The sequence below is a fragment of the Rhineura floridana genome, chromosome 2, assembly GCF_030035675.1.
Source record: "Rhineura floridana isolate rRhiFlo1 chromosome 2, rRhiFlo1.hap2, whole genome shotgun sequence".
In the NCBI taxonomy this organism is placed as follows: Eukaryota; Metazoa; Chordata; class Lepidosauria; order Squamata; family Rhineuridae; genus Rhineura; species Rhineura floridana.
In genome coordinates, this window is record NC_084481.1 from 44,145,431 (window position 1) to 44,165,045 (window position 19,615).

Sequence of the window (19,615 nt, forward strand, 5' to 3'; positions counted from 1 at the left end):
GTATTTTTACATCTCCAGTGTGTGTGTGTGTGTATGGAGTCTTCCCAACAACCCTGTGAGGTAGGATTGCCTATTGGAAACCAAGGCAGCTCACAGCAAGAAATAAATCCCTTTAAAATCCAATAATCATAAAAAAGTATAGACAGTTGCAAAATAGCTTAAAGTGGCATGATTCTGAATTTTGGGTTGGGTGAGTGTTCCTTATCACTTGAGGCTGCAGTTCTGTGCATGCTTCCCTGTTTCAGTAAGTCCCATTGAATACATTGGGACTTGCTTCTCAGTAAACAAACATAGGATTGCACTACAAATATCTTTACAGGTTGTGTAAATAATAAGCATCTTTGAAAGTCATGCTTATATAATATTTCTTCATTTAAAACATGACTTTCCCTAAAGAATCCTAGGAAATGTAGTTTCCCCCTCACAGTTATAGTTCCCATCACCCTTAACAAACTACAGTTCCATTTTTTTCTGTGGTGGGATTCATGTGCTTCAAATGTGTGTTGAATGTCCTTTAAATGCATGGTGTGGATCTGCCCTAGGTATGATATGCATTCATTAGTGAATTGAAAAGAACAATGTTAAAATATACTTTTTTAAACAGGGGAAGGGCTGTAGCTCAGTGGTAGGGCATATGCTTTTCATGAAAAGGTCCAAAATTCAATTTCTGGAAAACACTATTGCCTGGAATCCTGGAGAGCCAATGCTAGTATGTGTCATCAGTACTCAGCTAGATGGTATCAAATGGCCTGAGTGATTCCTTTGTTCCTAAAAGTGGACAGAGACCCAAGGGCCACAGTGACTCCAAAATTTATTTACGTATTTTATTTATAACATTTATATACCGCTTTATTGTAAAAAAAACCTCAAAGGGGTTTAGAGAAGGAATTAAAATTATTGGCAAAAACATACAGGTATTTAAAAACATTCAAAATAATAAAACCAACAATGAATTAAAAACAGATAAAAAACACAATAGCTTCTACATGTCTGGATAGGCTTGCCTAAACAAGAATGATTTTAGCAGGTGCTGAAAACAGTACAATGAAGGTGTCTGCCAAATGTCAATAGGCAGGGAGTTCCAAAGTGTAGGTGCTGCCACACTAAAGGACTGATTTCTTACAAGAGCAGAACAAGTACTATGTGGCACCTATAGCATGGAAAGCACACCTTGAACTTGGCCTGGTAGCAAATCAATGACCAGTGCAGATTTCAGAGCAGAGGTTTTATTTATTTATTTATTATTTAATTTATATCCCGCCCTTCCTTCCAGCAGGAGCCCAGGGTCTCACTCTTGTCAGCAATCGTGCCACAGCATTCTGCGCTAACTTCAGCCCCTGGGTCAGGTTGTGCTGCATGGGGATTTCTGTGACCTTGGCTGACCGGCTGCCAGGATTTTTTTTAGTTTGGTTAGGAATCCTGACTGTTTGTGGGATGCTGAATTTTCTGCCTTACTCAGGAATTTTGTTGTGGTTGGTATGGTATTGCATTTAGGAAATCATCACTGTCTTTTATTTTTACTTTTCTATTTGCATTTCATTTACCTTTAACCTCACTCCTTTACATCCATAGAAGCAAAAACAGTGGTTCCATGTGCTCAGCTCAACCCCCTTAAACCCACTGATGATGCACCTTGTTGGTTGCATGACAGTTTGTTTGTTGCCCAATACTGGCAAAAGAGAATTCACATACAGTAGGGCCCTGCTTTACAGTGCTTTGCTGTACAGCGATTCACTAATACAGCTGTCTCAATTAGACTAAAGCCCCACTCATACGGCACTTGTTCTGCTTTTACGGCAGTTTTCGGGCATCGCGCAGCATTCTATTCAATGGGTTCCGCTTTACAGCGATTTTTGCTTTACAGCGGGGGTCCGGAACATAACCTGCTGTATGAGTGGGGCCCTACTGTACTGGGAAATGTGGCTGCAACTGTTGTTGTTCCCAAGCTGCTGTCTGTGCAGGTAGATCAAACCATGTGTGTTTTCCCTCTGTCAATTATTACTCACTGGAATTGTATTGGCTGTCAAAGTGAGTTTATAGCAGCCCACAAGGTAGACAGAAAAGAGCAGAGAATCTTCTTACTCTTACTCATTTCCGAGACCTCTTTCAGAAGTGAAGGGTCAAATCTATAAGGTACGGGCAGAGCATTGCAGGCATGGGGTTGCCAACCCTCCTTGGATATGGAAATATTTGCAGAGGATCCCTAGTCAAGCTTTACCAACAGCACAATCCTAACCATATCTACTCAAAAGTAAATCCTATTGAGTTCTATGGGGCTTAGTAAGTGTGTTTAGAATTGCAGCGTTCAGGAGCATCCATCTTTAGTCCTGAATGCTCCTATCTAACATCTCCACAACACTAGGCTCCGTTCTTCCTACAATGGCCTTCTGGTGACTGGGCTGGCCTGAGGGCACTTAAATCCTTCTTGCCAGAATCAAGTAGGCTAGATTAAATGTTCCCTACCCAGGCTCTATCTGTCAGCTAAGATTTCTATCCTAATTTCCAATCAGAGAAATGTTTTTGTTTGAATTGTATGCTCCAAGCAACTGTGGTTGATGCTTAATGTATCATGCTTAATGACATCACTACAGCCCGCCCCTGTGACATCACTATGGCCCACCTCCATGACATCACTAGGGCCCGCCCCAGAAATCTCAGGCTTTGGAATGCTTCTGATCTGGCAACCCTATTTCATATATATGTCACACACACACACATCCTGACATCCAATTTTGCAATGGTACAGTATGATGTCACTTCCTGCAGATTGTAAACGTCCTTCTGCGTAGGAAAACAATAGTTACTTTATATGGTTATATTGGAATGCAGATTACCTTTAAATCATTTTTTACTTAGTATCGACACAAAGCCTAACCTAGCCTTTTATCCTTTTTAGAGATGGCTGTGATGCAAGCCAAAGCCTTATGGGCACTAGATTTTCACTGCAAGCAAGAAACAACTTGAGCCACACATGAAGCACATCAGACTTGTATACTCTGCATTGCAAGTATCTGACAATCTTTATGCCAGCTCACACAATACATTTTCTGACCATATGAACAGTCTCAAGGTTGCCTGGATATACACTAATATAGAGAAACAGCATATGTCTATGACAGTGGAGTTAGCAGAAGCGCCTGCATTTGCAGCTAATGGGAAAAAATTGCCACTATTATAATGAGGCTGACTACAGCCATGAACCATCGGTTCACAAACCACATTTCTCCACAGAAGCACATACCTAGGAAAGATCAGGACTTCTCACATGGACCAGCCCCACCTCTCTATCCAAGTAAAATGATTGTACAAACTAGATTTATGGTGAAATAGCAGGGGCAAATGCCCCAATTCCCATTTCCCCACACATGGCCATATTAGTATATTGCACAGAATCTCACTCTTGTGGATGTAAATCTATAGTCCCTTGTTATGCTTCACTGAGCCCTATCCTTTTGTTCCCCAATCTGGTCCAAGAGGTGAACTACGCAGAATTTCGTCTTCTTTATATTTTTTGTAATTGCATATCTCTGCAGGCTTGCTAGATGAGTATTACTAATCTCTGTGTTGGGGGAATAATACAGAAAAAAGTGCTTAAAAGGAGGGGGGAAGGAGCTTATTTAGAAAGAAGCAGGCTCACAATTGTTAAATGCAAAATTACCTAGTTCTCGGAAGAGATTTAACACAAGGTGAGCAGAAAAAAGGACCAGGAGGGTGATGGGAAACCAAGCCATGGCTACAGATCCTTATGAGATAGGAACCAACTGCTAACAACCAAATGCACGAAAACAGATTTTATTTCTAATTCAGAAGCACTCAAAGGGGGCACCTCACTACATACAACCATTAGCTTTGTTAATCAGCACTGCTGAAGCTGGAAGCAGGGTAACTGCCAACTGAGATGCAGTCCAATTTTTGAACATATATGTTCAATTCATAATTTTTCCAACGGTATTATAATAGCTTACCTGGTTGATTACCCAATGTTTTTGGGAGAGTTTAAAATATTTTCCTTAAGTAGTAGTTCTAGACTAAGGGAATACACAAGTTCAGGGATTCCCTCTAATGACAATGAATGATGAAGTATAATTAGTAATATTTTTGAAAGCCCACAATTTAGGGCCTTCTCCTTATAGAAAGGTACATTTTTAGTTTCAAACTAACACAAATTACTATATTTTTCTTACAATAGTGCTGAACTTTTATTTAAGGTGCTCTGTTTCTGAAAGGCAGACATGATGGATTGAAATAAAAGATAATTTATTGCAATGCTTACTTTCAAGTGTAGGGAGAAGCAGTGTAATTGTAATTTACAGTAGCTGTCAAAGAAAATCTATCACAGATGACATTAAAATGACTTATTTTGCCTGAGCCACTTATTGTTTAAATGTGCATAATCTGATAGAAACAGATTTCTTTTTTAAAAGTCTGCCTTTGTATTGTTCTAAGTTAATATCAAAACATATATTTATAAGTTAAAACATTTAAAAACCATTTATTGATACTCTTATCTCAGTAATTTTAACTACAAGTTTGAAATTGGCATAATTTAACTGCAACGTTTGCATGCATTTGCTTAGATCTATGCAACCACATTCAGGGAACCTGACTCGCTGTTTTAGAAACTGTTAACCTGTAGAGGTTTTTTAAAACAAATTAAAAAAAAAATCTCACAAGATATATATAAACTGCATTCAAATCCAATTATGTCCCCATTATACTTCATCTGAATTTTGGTGATCAACTTAAATGGACTGAACAAAAATAGGTTAGTAATTGTTTAGGCATAGAAAACCAATCTGCTGAATAATTTTTGTAAATGTATTCATTTCTTCGATTAGACATACTATAAAAAATTGCTATAGTTCTTTAAGTTATAAGAACATTCTGGATTACAGAATCCATTCATACGCATCCTATATATTAATATAATGTGCTTTCTATGGCATCTTAAGATACATGCTGCAAACATACTGAGCACATTTGTAGAGAGAAGGCATGCATTCAAATCTTGACAGGTCTCTCCACTAACACTGACAAGGGGAAAACCTATATATTTCCCCTACCAAACTCTAGCTTTGGTTACATGAATATAAAATGACAAAGTCTACATATACAAGATTGTAACAGGCCAGGAAAAACATTACTGTATGAAGATTTGGGCAAAACCAGCATATTTAAACACAGAATAAGATATTAAAGGAGGTGAGATAGGCGCCCAGATGATCATGGTCTGTTATTCTGTATGCGATTGTGACTATGGAAAAATCCAAATTAATTTGTTTTTCAACAGAGCTTTGCATACGCATTTACATGCTGTGAATTACTGACCTCTGCATCAACATAGGGGGAGAAAAGGAAGGAGAAAGAGAAGGAGAAAGAAAAAAGAGAGAGGCCAACGTCACTTTCAATTCTACTCCTCTTCTCTCTCTCGCTCTTTTTTTTAAATACAGCTAGAATTAATGTAGTGAATCTAATGAAATGCATTATCCTGCACGGAGATTTATCAGATTTTCTGAGTGAATGCTGTACTTTGCTAGCACTGGCTGGAGTTCACCTGCTTGTTGGTGTGGCGTGTGGCTCTTTTTTTGTAAAGAGTTAAGTCGTACACAAAAAAGGGGGAACAAAGGTCAGCACCCAGTCGCCACTTGAATGTGAGGTTTTTCTTTTTATTCCCCTTGATGTGTGCTAGGCTCTGTGTTATTAGTCTTAATGATGGAAAATTGTAGTGTTGATACAAATCTTTTTTTCAAAGTAGTAGGCGGGAGCTCCATTTGTTAGTAAGTTTTTTTGTGACTAAAAGCCACGGACAGTACATTTATGTAGCAGTAAAAGTCCTAGATGCTCTTTCCATAGCAGAGCTAATTATTCCCACTGTGACCTTCCTGATCTACCCTATTCCTAGTACATCTCATCTGCACGCCTGTTCCTCTGTGTAGATGGTGTCAGAGAATATGAAAAACCCTATAATGAAACCATTTTCATGATGGAGAAAGGCTACTGGAGTTGCACTTGCTACAAAGAGGCTCAATTATATGAGTAATTGTGATAATTTTCTACATTCATAGCCTTCAATGGGGGGGGGAAGAATGAGAGCCACAAAGGAAAATTACTTTAACAAGAAAGTACAGAGAGTAAAAATGGAAGAAGAGACAAAAAAAGGGGGGGGAAGAGAGGGGGAAAAATAAGCAGAGAGGGGAAAAAAGTTTAAAAAATAGATCTGGTAGGGAGGAATAGCAAGACAGGGAGAACAACAGAAATGCTCAAAAAGCCTATGTGCAGCTGTGTTGCACAATTAAATTGAATTTTTTCCCCCTGCAGTTGATGAATGTGACTACTGCAAATGTGCCTCTGTAGTTAGCTATCATTTGTTGTTCCGTGACAGGAAAAGGATAATTACCTCTCAGAGAGAATCAAAGGCTGACATGCCCTTTAGACACAGCCATGAATGCAGTGCTCGAGAGAATGCTTGAATAAGAATCTCGTCTTCTGTGCCCCCTTCGACTCAAGAATAAATTTTGTTAAAATGCAAGAGCACCACCAGTAAATTTGTTGAACCCTAGGTGTTCAAAAATATGGAGGTGCATCCATCGACTCATCCCATTTGCAAAAATAAAACTACATTTTGAATTCACTTCTATTATATTCATGGACAGTAAGATAGTGAGATATGCATTAAATTTCTTTTCCCAGTAGGGGTCTGATTCAACATTTCCTATGAAAGAACAGAAAGACACTATCCTTTTTCCCCAGGCTAGTTAGCCTATAATTTAAAACTGTCAAAAACACAATTTTATACAAAGTCTTCAATAAAAGCTTCTCAGATACAACCCAAAGTGGTTTTACTAAAGTTTGATTCAGACTCTGTTACAATATTTTTAAAGCTATAAATACATCAAACTGATATTTTCCTGCTCTCTTTTCTTATTTCTCTTAAAGTATTTGAAGATTCATACAGCGGGTGGGGGAGGGAAGACAGCATTTTTTCAGGATTCTGAGCAATGCATGTTTTATAGCCATCAAGATTCATGCAATTTCTTCCTGATAGCATTAACATATTAATGAAAAGGTGTGAGATGTAACTCCCCCTCCCCCTCAAAAAGTGTACAAATAGTAAAAGTATTCGGTAATATGTTTTAATAAACTGGAACATAATTGGCCACTAGAGTTTTATCATGTTGTTCAAGGATCAAAGCCCCAAACAATGAGGGGAAAACCTCTTAAAAGAGCTCTCTTGAATTTATGTTTGTATGCATTTTGTTATAAAAGGAAAGATTTTTTAGTGCTGAAAAATACTGATGATCTTCAATAGTTTCATGACATTAATAACGTCCTTGATGGAATTATTTATCATGCAACAAACAGATGATCTCCAATATTTCTAAATACGATTTTATTAAGGTAGTCAAAGAAGTTACCAATCATACCTGCAAAGGTAAGACATCAGCCAGTTTTAGAAAATTCTTTGGCTCTTTCTACAGGTATCTCCACTGACCCTGTCTAGTGTAATTTACGTTTAAAAATCCTTTCTTACCCAGGGAACAACATTACTGCCTGGCAGTTCACATAGTGATATCAGACTGAAATGATGGTTCTGAATCATAAAACATGTCATCAGCTTTATACCAAACCACCAATAACCTTTGTCCCACTTGCCAGCCTTCCCTTTACTTGTCAGTGTAAGGCTTACCTGATTGTGTTTCCAATTACAGAGAAAGGAGCCCCAGGTCTGCAAGCTGCAATTGCTTCATCTCTACATTTCCTGGCAACCTCCACTAACTTTTGACCAGACTCATCCACATTGCCCACTAGAATTGTTTCGGAAGTGTCACCGTGGTAGCCATTGAAATACACCTAAAGACATGCAGAAACGTAAAAGAGACATTTGCATTTTACAGTCAGAGTACACATTCATCAGTATTAAAATAACATTCTTGGGTTTCTTTCATGATGCATTTAAGGTTAGTGTGCAGCAACAATAACAACAACACAGAAAAGGGGAATAGAAAATTAGGGGGAGGGGGAAGTTAGTCTCATCTATTAACTCTGATTGTTCATGAAAATGAGAAGACCGTTAAGTATCAAACCACAAGTCGGGTGTTCTACACACATGTAAGCCATAAAATTAAAGGTTGCATATTAAGGCTGCATGCGGTCCTCCAGAGAGTTAGGCTTTTCAAGTCTCATTGGTCAATGGAATTTTCTCAGTCTTAGCATTAAATAATAAAATAATGAGAACCATACAGAAGTCAAGGCTGGAAAAGTTTAACACAATGTACAACAAATTATCTTTATGAGAATGAAGTGCAAAGGTAGACCTGAATCAGGATACAGGACCAGACCGCCACTCTATGGCCTGGGACTGCTATTTCAGGTCACCAGCCACATTTATTGAGAGGCTACTTATTGGACATAAAATTAAATCCCATGACTCTTGCACTCAACATTCTCTTTTTCTTTCCTGCAATAGATTAGACAATGCAGGACATGAGAGGAGTATCAGTTCATGCCACAAAGGAGGATAAGATAATGCCAGCATAGGATTTACAGGGTTGGCAATGTATGCCATATCTCTAAATTAGACGGCATCTGGAATTTAGGAGGATAAGAACATAAGAACATAAGAAGAGTCTGCTGGATCAGGCCAGTGGCCCATCTAGTCCAGCATCCTGTTCTCACAGTGGCCAACCAGGTGCCTGGGGGAAGCCCGCAAGCAGGACCCGAGTGCAAGAACACTCTCCCCTCCTGAGGCTTCCAGCAACTGGTTTTCAGAAGCATGCTGCCTCTGACTAGGGTGGCAGAGCACAGCCATCACAGCTAGTAGCCATTGATAGCCCTGTCCTCCATGAATTTGTCTAATCTTCTTTTAAAGCCATCCAAGCTGGTGGCCATTACTGCATCTTGTGAGAGCAAATTCCATAGTTTAACTATGCGCTGAGTAAAGAAGTACTTCCTTTTGTCTGTCCTGAATCTTCCAACATTCAGCTTCTTTGAATGTCCACGAGTTCTAGTATTATGAGAGAGGGAGAAGAACTTTTCTCTATCCACTTTCTCAATGCCATGCATAATTTTATACACTTCTATCATGTCTCCTCTGACCCGCCTTTTCTCTAAACTAAAAAGCCCCAAATGCTGCAACCTTTCCTCGTAAGGGAGTCGCTCCATCCCCTTGATCATTCTGGTTGCCCTCTTCTGAACCTTTTCCAACTCTATAATATCCTTTTTGAGATGAGGCGACCAGAACTGTACACAGTATTCCAAATGCGGCCGCACCATAGATTTATACAACAGCATTATGATATCGGCTGTTTTATTTTCAATACCTTTCCTAATTATCGCTAGCATGGAATTTGCCTTTTTCACAGCTGCCGCACACTGGGTCGACATTTTCATCGTGCTGTCCACTACAACCCCGAGGTCTCTCTCCTGGTCAGTCACCGCCAGTTCAGACCCCATGAGCGTATATGTGAAATTAAGATTTTTTGCTCCAATATGCATAATTTTACACTTGTTTATATTGAATTGCATTTGCCATTTTTCTGCCCATTCACTCAGTTTGGAGAGGTCTTTTTGGAGCTCTTCGCAATCCCTTTTTGTTTTAACAACCCTGAACAATTTAGTATCGTCAGCAAACTTGGCCACTTCACTGCTCACTCCTAATTCTAGGTCATTAATGAACAAGTTGAAAAGTACAGGTCCCAATACCGATCCTTGAGGGACTCCATTTTCTACAGCCCTCCATTGGGAGAACTGTCCGTTTATTCCTACTCTCTGCTTTCTGCTTCTTAACCAATTCCTTATCCACAAGAGGACCTCTCCTCTTATTCCATGACTGCTAAGCTTCCTCAGAAGCCTTTGGTGAGGTACCTTGTCAAACGCTTTTTGAAAGTCTAAGTACACTATGTCCACTGGATCACCTCTATCTATATGCTTGTTGACACTCTCAAAGAATTCTAATAGGTTACTGAGACAGGACTTTCCCTTGCAGAAGCCATGCTGGCTCTGCTTCAGCAAGGCTTGTTCTTCTATGTGCTTAGTTAATCTAGCTTTAAGAATACTTTCTACCAGTTTTCCAGGGACAGAAGTTAAGCTAACTGGCCTGTAATTTCCGGGATCCCCTCTGGATCCCTTTTTGAAGATTGGCGTTACATTTGCCACTTTCCAGTCCTCAGGCACGGAGGAGGACCCAAGGGACAAGTTACATATTTTAGTTAGCAGATCAGCAATTTCACATTTGAGTTCTTTGAGAACTCTCGGGTGGATGCCATCCGGGCCCGGTGATTTGTCAGTTTTTATATTGTCCATTAAGCTTAGAACTTCCTCTCTCGTTACCACTATTTGTCTCAGTTCCTCAGAATCCCTTCCTGCAAATGTTAGTTCAGGTTCAGGGATCTGCCCTATATCTTCCACTGTGAAGACAGATGCAAAGAATTCATTTAGCTTCTCTGCAATCTCCTTATCGTTCTTTAGTACACCTTTGACTCCCTTATCATCCAAGGGTCCAATCGTCTCCCTAGATGGTCTCCTGCTTTGAATGTATTTATAGAATTTTTTTTGTTGGTTTTTATGTTCTTAGCAATGTGCTCCTCAAATTCTTTTTTAGCATCCCTTATTGTCTTCTTGCATTTCTTTTGCCAGAGTTTGTGTTCTTTTTTATTTTCTTCATTCGGACAAGACTTCCATTTTTTGAAGGAAGACTTTTTGCCTCTAAGAGCTTCCTTGACTTTGCTCGTTAACCATGCTGCCATCTTCTTGGCCCTGGCGGTACCTTTTCTGATCTGCGGTATGCACTCCAGTTGAGCTTCTAATAGAGTGTTTTTAAACAACTTCCAAGCATTTTTGAGTGATGTGACCCTCTGGACTTTGTTTTTCAGCTTTCTTTTTACCAATCCCCTCATTTTTGTGAAGTTTCCTCTTTTGAAGTCAAATGTGAGCGTGTTGGATTTTCTTGGCAATTGGCCAGTTACATGTATGTTTAATTTAATAGCACTGTGGTCACTGCTCCCAATCGGTTCAGCAACACTTACATCTCGCACCAGGTCCCGGTCCCCACTGAGGATTAAGTCCACGGTTGCCGTCCCTCTGGTCGGTTCCATGACCAACTGGTCTAGGGAATAGTCATTTAGAATATCTAGAAACTTTGCTTCTTTGTCATGACTGGAACACATATGCAGCCAGTCTATGTCCGGGTAGTTGAAGTCACCCATTACTACCACATTTCCTAGTTTGGATGCTTCCTCAATTTCATATCTCATCTCAAGGTCTCCCTGAGCATTTTGATCAGGGGGACGATAGATCCTTCCCAGTATTAAGTCCCTCCTGGGGCATGGTATCACCACCCACAACGATTCTGTGGAGGAGTCTGCCTCTTTTGGGGTTTCGAGCTTGCTGGATTCAATGCCTTCTTTCACGTATAGAGCGACTCCGCCACCAATACGTCCTTCCCTGTCCTTCCGATATAGTTTATATCCAGGGATAACCGTATCCCACTGGTTTTCTCCATTCCACCAGGTCTCCGTTATGCTCACTATATCAATGCTCTCCTCTAAGACCAAGCACTCCAGTTCTCCCATCTTGGTTCGCAGGCTCCTAGCATTAGCGTACAGGCACTTGTAAGCAGTGTCTCTCTTCAAGTGTCTTTGGCACTTGTGGTTTGGCCTGTGGTAATTTTGCTCTTCTGAATTTATATCCTGTGCCCCTGCTCTCACAATGCCTACTTCTAGGCCTACCCCTTTTAAAATTTCATCATTTCTTTGGTTTTTATCCCAGGGGGGAGGTTTATTCCGAACCTGACCTTTCTCAGCTCCTGTCGGGTTTTCCCCCTCAGTCAGTTTAAAAGCTGCTCTGCCACCTTTTTAATTTTAAGTGCCAGCAGTCTGGTTCCATTCTGGTTCAAGTGGAGCCCGTCCCTTTTGTATAGGCCCGGCTTGTCCCAAAATGTTCCCCAGTGTCTAACAAATCCAAACCCTTCCACCCGACACCATCGTCTCATCCACGCATTGAGACTGCGAAGCTGGGCCTGTCTGGCTGGTCCTGCGCGTGGAACCGGTAGCATTTCAGAGAAAGCCACCTTGGAGGTCCTGGCTTTCAGCATCCTACCTAGCAACCTAAATTTTGCTTCCAGGACCTCACGGCTGCATTTCCCCATGTCGTTGGTGCCAACGTGCACCACGACCACTGACTCCTTCCCAGCACTGTCTACCAAACTATCTAAACGACGGGCGATATCCGCAAGCTTCGCACCAGGCAGGCAAAACACCTTGCGGTCTACACGCCCATCACACACCCCACTGTCTATGTTCCTAATGATCGAATCACCCACTACAAGGATCCCTCCACCCCCTGGAGATTTATCCTCGGCACGAGAGGATAGCTCCTCATCCCCCAAGGAATGGGTCCCTTCTAAGGGATCGTTTCCCTCTTCCTCAGCTGGATGCTCTCCTTCCCCGAGACCATCGTTGTCCATGATAGCAGGAGAGCTATCATCGTTGGAGTGGGACACAGCTATAACGTCCCTGAAGGCCTCCTCCACACACCTCTCTGCCTCTCTCAGCTTTTCCAGGTCCGCCACCTTGGCCTCAAGGAAATGAAGTCGTTCCCGGAGAGCCAGGAGCTCATTGCACCGAGAGCATACCCACGACTTCTGTCCAACAGGCAGATAGTCGTACATGCTGCAGGCGGTGCAAAACACTGGAAAGCCCCCACACCCCTGCTGGCTTCTTACCTGCATAGTTTTGTTTAAGGTTTATTACGTCAATGGGTTGGAGACTGCGGTTTAGTTGAGGTCAGGGAACAGACGGGCAGAGTGGGGGGCCCTGGCCTCCTCGCCCTGCTGCCGAACTCGCTCTGCTGCTTAACTCGCCTTGACGCTTTGTCAGCTGGGGCTCCCTCTAGCTCGTGGAGCAGATATATATAAATATTTAAAATAATAAAAACACAATCCAAAATACAGCATTTATACCCTACATGGACAGTTATTTATTCTGCTTTCCATTTCTCTTAAACATTTCTGTGTGGCTACCACTTGCTCTTTGCATTAATGTAGATGCAGTATAAATAAAGAGTGTATTAAGTTATAATAATATTTAAACATTTGATTAAATCACTGTTAGTGTGAACATCTACAGCTTCAGTACAGCTGGAACATCTTTAGCTGCCACTTTTAAAAACAGTACCTATAACCACTTGTGGTTACAGTGCTTTATTTTTATTTCAGTTTTGCATCTTATTGGCTCTTTTTTTTAATAAGGGAGATGACTTGTAATTGTGGCAGTATGGACATGCACAGAAATGAAAAGCTCTCAGGGTGCATCCAGACTGTCAGTATTTTTCGGAAGGGTTTCAAGTGCATAACAGAACTTCAGGTTTGTGTAATTGAGGGGGATTAAAATGCTCTGTTGCTCTAGCACAACAAATCTGGTTGTTGTTTTTAAAAAATTGACTTTTGGAAAGTGAAAATGAAACAATTATAAGTGTGGGATAAACAAATGATTAATGGAAAGAGACAAACACCCCACAAGCAAATCAGGATAAATGCTCACATTGTCATACAACTGCCCCATAAACAAATCGGAATGAATCTGCTATGTATTTTAGAAAGTTGATTGTTCACTATGTATTTGGACACCTCTTAAGGCAGTGTTTCTCAACGGGTGTGCCTCCAGATGTTGTTGGACCACAATTCCCATCTTTCCTGACCATTGGCAATGCTGGCTGAGGCTGATGGGAGTTGTGGTCCAGCAACATCTGGAGGCACACCCGTTAAGAAACACTGTCTTAAGGTATTGTAACCAAGTTTTGCATGATGGTTCCTGACATCAAGGAACAGGCTTTCATCTATGTTGGGACACAACTAGACACCATTTTGAATCAAATGGTAGACTTAACCTTTCAAAATGGCACTGGTTTTAACCAAATTTTGCATGATGGTTCCTGAGATCAAGGAACAGATTTTTATTTACGTTTGGATACAGTTGGATGCCATTTTAAACCAAGATGGCAGACTGAACCTTTAAAACTGCACCAGGTTTAACATTGATTTTTTGGGTATCTTAGAATTCCTGAGCAATCTCAGGTATGAGATTGCAAGTGCTAAATAAAGATAAAATATAGTCTAATCACCACATAAGCTCTGTGCAAGCAAATCAGGATGAACAATGAATAAACAGGTTGTGTGGAGGAACTCCCACACAAACAAAAGTGTTACTTTTGTTACTGTATGGCACCGTGCAATTTGGATTTTATCAGTAACTAAAATTAATTCAAGTTACTGAATAGATTTAAACTAAAGCAATTTATAGATTTCTCAACAGACAATTCTAGTTCTAGAACTGTAGAGTTTTACAATCTGCTATTTAAAAGATATGTACAGTAAAGTTCCCATATGACATCAATAAAATGTATGTAAGAAGCTTTATTTTAATAAGCTATCATTTTCCAGAATGTTTCTTTCTAAGCTTAAATGGAAGCTACTCTTCTAATTCCAGATAAAGCCTGAGATATTCAATATCTGCTTTCATGGAATAGGTCCCATTGTAGAAAGTGAAACTTTCCTCCGAATAAATACACAAAAGAATGTAGCCCAATCACATTCCTATTTTCCATAAGCAAATGCCGCTATTCAGAAGTATTTACTTCCAAGAAGGTGTGCACACTTACTAGGGAGTTAGCTCCACTGAACACTATAGGATGTATACCTGACTAAATAAACATAGAATTGTATTATTCAGCGCTTGACTGTTCACTGCAATCCTGAGCACCCTTACTAAGGACATCCTACTGAAGTCAATGTGACTTACTTCTAATAAGTGTGCATAAGTTCACACTGAACATTTCAATGACAAACATTTATTGTGACTTGCAGGCCTAACAGTACAATCCTATATATGTCTACTCAGACAGAAGTCTCATTCAATTCAGTGGGACTTACTCCTAGGTGTGTATAGGATTGCAGTCTAAGTTCCTCTGGATAGCACCCAGTAGGTGCAAACCACTAGGCCCAATGATCCAACATAAAAAATGGAGGTGGCATAGCAGTTGTATTTGGTTAATTGCTTCCATCATTTTTAATGAACAGAAACCAAGAGATAATGGCTCTTTTTTCATAAGGTTAGTGGAGTTGTCTCAAATTCTTAACTTATCTTTTTCTCTACCCAGGAAGATCTCTATACAATTTTCTTTCAGGAGTTAGGGCAGTTTTCAGAATCCTTTTGCTGACTTGAGAGCCCGTGTGGTGTAGTGGTTAAGGTGTTGGACTACAACCTGGGAGACCAGGGTTCGAATCCCCACACAGCCATGAAGCTCACTGGGTGACCTTGGGCCAGTCACTACCTCTCAGCCTCAGAGGAAGGCAATGGTAAACCACCTCTGAATACCGCTTACCATGAAAACCCTATTCATAGGGTTGCCATAAGTCGGAATCGACTTGAAGGCAATCCATTTCCATTTTTTGTGCTGACAACTTTCTCAATCCTTTGTACACAAAAGCACACAATCCCTTAAGCTACTACTAAAGTGAAAAATCAATCTTATAATTTCAGCCACTATCGCTGGACTTGGAAAAGCAGGACATGTAAAAAAAATGTCTTACACTGGTAATGCTATATTAACCATTGCTACAATACATACAATTCATCTTTCATAATTTATATTTTTAAGACACAAACAATATTTAGAGTAAGTAAGTAGAATATAGTAGTTTTCAAAGGGTCAGTGCTAAAATTACAACTATCTATTAAGATATGGGATAGTTCCTACATGATAATTACTGGTTAAGAGCTATAATGTGTTAGTAGCCAGTGAAGTACAAAGAATTGGTTTCTACAATTCTTTAAACAATATGTGAAGTCCATGTGATTGCAGTAAATATAACACTTTCCTCTGTAGTCTCTAATTTTTCCACAAATTAATAGAGTAAAATACATTTAGTTTGTTATTCCTAGACAATTTGCACACACAGAAGAGCATTTACATTTGATAGACAGATTATTATTTAATCATTTTATAGATCCTGTATACAACCATAAACAAATTATTGTAGAATGCCAGCAACTGTAATTGTCTTTTTTGGTCCATAATCGTTGCTTCTCGCCATGAAATGGCCCAGTTATGCCCATTAAGAAAGGTTAATCACAAATACAGCCAAAAAAGTATTCCTCAGATATATTAGATATGAATTATTATAGACTAAAACGAGAAGGATCAATAACTGCAGGAAGTAGATATTCCTGGACATTGTATTTGTGATTTTAACATTGCAGTATCAAGAAACACTTTATGAATATAAGGGAACATTTGAAATGAACTTTATTTTTAAATATTACTGTAAAGGCAGTAGTGGTGACACTGGGATTAGCTGGGTAGCAAGCTAAATTTGAATCGACAAGCAGCATGCCTGTGCAGGAATAAACAATGCAACAAAATTACACCTGTGGCTTACACCCAGATTTTAAAGATGTTTACGCAGAAGTAAATGCCACTGAGTTCAATGGAATTTACTTTCAAGGAATATATGCTTAGGATGGCAGCTTTAGAAACAAGTAGCCTGGTCTTAACAATAAAATCTTCCAATGCCAAAATACAAAGGATCAGACTTCAGGGGAAAGATTGGCACAAGGAACAAATGGGTAGGAGAAAAAGTTTGCAAACTGTTGATGACCCCATAAAGTAGAGAGAATCCCAGGAGCCTTTTGTTGCCAGGGCAAATGTGGGTTCTAGGGTAACTATTACACACCTGATTTTAAGAGAAGGTAAATCTGGAAGTGGGGCATGGACTGCGGCACTGGCTGGAAACAGAGCCAACTGTCTTGCCAGATGCAGGGTGCTGCCTTAGAAGCTGTAGTGGCCCAAGCTGTTATTTGCATCATTACAGCTACAGGACATGCATAAAATCAGATACTCAGGCTCTAAGAAGCAAAATCATTAGAGGGCAGGATCCAAAGAACCATGCAACTGGTGCTGTGTCTAAGCCTGCTTTGAACATTCTCAAACAATAGCCGCCCCCGCCCCCAAGCCCATATCATGATCTGGGTGAGGAGAAGCCTCACTCCCTTGACAAAGCTGCCTCTGATGCTGCTTGGCAGCACACTTCCTACATGTGTATATGTGGGTGGCTTTTCTCCTGGGCTCACCAGCATCACTGAAGGAACAACATCAGTGGCAACTGCTGCCCTTTTGGGGAAGGGCTACTCTGGGGGTGGAGCCAGTTATTTTCCCAATGATTTGCTCTTAATTGCTTGTATTCTACTCTTGCATTTGTTTTGTAAGCCACCTTATGGAGATAACTGGATTGAAAAGCAGAACAGAAATAATTTAACACAAACCAGTGGATATAGCAAACTTTTTCCTGAAACTGAAGAGACTTTCAAAAGAACTTTTGCAACATGCCTCTGATGTTTTAAAAGGGAAAAAAGGTAAACAGTCCCATGGCGCAAGCCCAAGCTGTAGCTCTGTGGATTCCAGATATTGGCAAGGATCCAAAGAGGCCTTTCAGACCCACTCACTGGGATGTGTGACTTTTCAAACAGGCAATGGGATGAAACACAGCTATAGAATACTGTGGAAAAGCAAACAAAAAAGCAACTGCATGAATGGGTGTTCCAATGTGTTTCAAGGGAAAATCAAGATACATTTACCAAGGGAAAATATTCACACTACTTCTTCATACTAAGACTGTTTGTGGCTAGCACAGTATGCAACTAGAGCAGCTTTTGTGAATGATAACTGGAATATTTTCCCTTCATAAGGATTCTATGAAAACATATTGGGAACAGCAATCCTTGCAGCTCGTATGTGTGTGTGTGTGTGTGTTTTCTCTGACTTTTCCCCCTGGAGTGACAAGAATAGATGCTGTATCACAGGCTCCTTATGAAATTCTCTACCATTTAAGAACAGAGGTGAGGAACCTCAGGCCTGGGGCTGACGTGGCTCCCCAGGCTGCTCTGTCCAGCCCTCAGGACTCTCATGCCCCTCACCAGAATCCTCACCCCACTTTCCTGGGAGTAAGGCCTTTTGAACTCAACAGGACTTATTTATGAGTAGACATGCTTAGGATTGTGTTGTTGGTTGCTCTTAGGACAGACTACATAATACACACAAACGTATGTAGCAATGCCCTGATGGAAAGACAGATACGTTATGCGAAGGGAGAGAGTATTCAACCTTTTTTTACCTCCTGTTTTTCTACTCCAAAACCTCCCACCAAGCAGCTTCCCCTCACACACACACACCCCACATCTCAGTGATTCTTAGGTGAATATTTACACCCAGTTGATACATCATTTCATATTTTGGCATTCATGACTGATTCAATGGAGACATGCCAACAAATCACTCTTGAGGACTAGGCATATACGTATTTTGAACAGTATAAGGCATTGGCTCCCAAATGTTTTTCCCTCATGGCCCACTTAAAAATTACTGAGGAACTTAGCTGACCACTTAATGATTTTTCTGCTACCTGTTGTAGCTATTGTAATGTGCTACGCTTGATGCTGTATGAATTTTAATTGTAAGTTTATTGTTTCTTTAATTTCTCATGTTTTGTTATGTGCCTTCAAGTCGACTACGACTTATGGCGACCCTATGAATCAGTGACCTTCAAAAGCATCCGTCATGAATCATTGATTTCTCATATATTGTATTTATTGTATTACAATTTGAGCTCCATAGAATTCAACTTGTAATAAATAAAATACAATTACAGTAATACTTCAGCTAATGAACTACATGCATTCCTGGACATTACTTCATTAACAGAAAGTTTGGTACCAGAGGTAGGAATAACATGGGATAGGTTCCTACACCACAAAAAAGAAGAGCAGTTCAACATATTTCAGCAAACTTTTTATTCAAAACTAACAATACACATGTTTGAAATGAAACAGCCAGGTCAGGTAAGCCACTTGAAGGCTTCTTCCAAAATGCTTCCAGGGATGCCAGCCTTGCCTTTTTTTTTTTTATCATGTAGCATCTTGCTGTAGCAATCTAAAGCTCTGAGCACAGTTCTCCGCTCCGTACGCTTAAGCAGGCAGTCAAGGGGCAGCTGCCGCCGCCACCCTGTACTTGGTCTCCCCTCTCTCCCTCTCCCTCCCTCTCTCAATTCTGCCCTACACTCGAGCAGACATGTCTGCAGTAAACAGTACTTCCAGGGCACGTGAAGCACTGTTTACTGTGGAGCTTCCTGCGCCACACCTGGCAAGGAGCACCATTCCAGCCAAGTGTGAGGGAGCTGCCTACAGCAGCTACAATCCAGTAGACAAGGAGCCACATTCTATGTCAGAGGGCATATGTAAAATTAGACCAACGGAAGGGAAGAAAACAAGAGATGACAGTCAACTAAGACTGCCAAGAGTGCTGAGAGTTGTTAGGAAACCACTCACAGAGGTACAATTTCCAGCACCCATAAAATTATACAGTTCCCAGGATACTTTAGGGGAAGCTATGCCTGTTAAAGTGACAGAAATGTGTTTTAAATGTATGGTGTGGATGTAGTTCAGGGATCTGCAAATTTACTTCTGTGGATCACATTTTCTAGAAGATGCGAGTGGGAGAGTATCCAATCCACTCCAATGTTTTTACTTTGTAGATGATGCTACAAAACAGTGGAAGACCTGCCCTA

General features: G+C 40.4%; 1 protein-coding gene across 4 annotated transcripts in view; it reads right to left on the reverse strand.

Annotated features, from left to right (window-relative positions):
• METAP1D (methionyl aminopeptidase type 1D, mitochondrial) overlaps window positions 1-19,615 on the reverse strand; it is a 107,832-nt gene that overhangs the window by 12,023 nt on the left and 76,194 nt on the right. For all 4 annotated transcript variants that reach the window (XM_061608494.1, XM_061608491.1, XM_061608493.1 and 1 more), the window contains one exon: window positions 7,688-7,851. In XM_061608494.1, coding sequence (XP_061464478.1) covers window positions 7,688-7,851 — 164 coding nt within the window. The remainder of the gene's footprint in view (window positions 1-7,687; window positions 7,852-19,615) is intronic.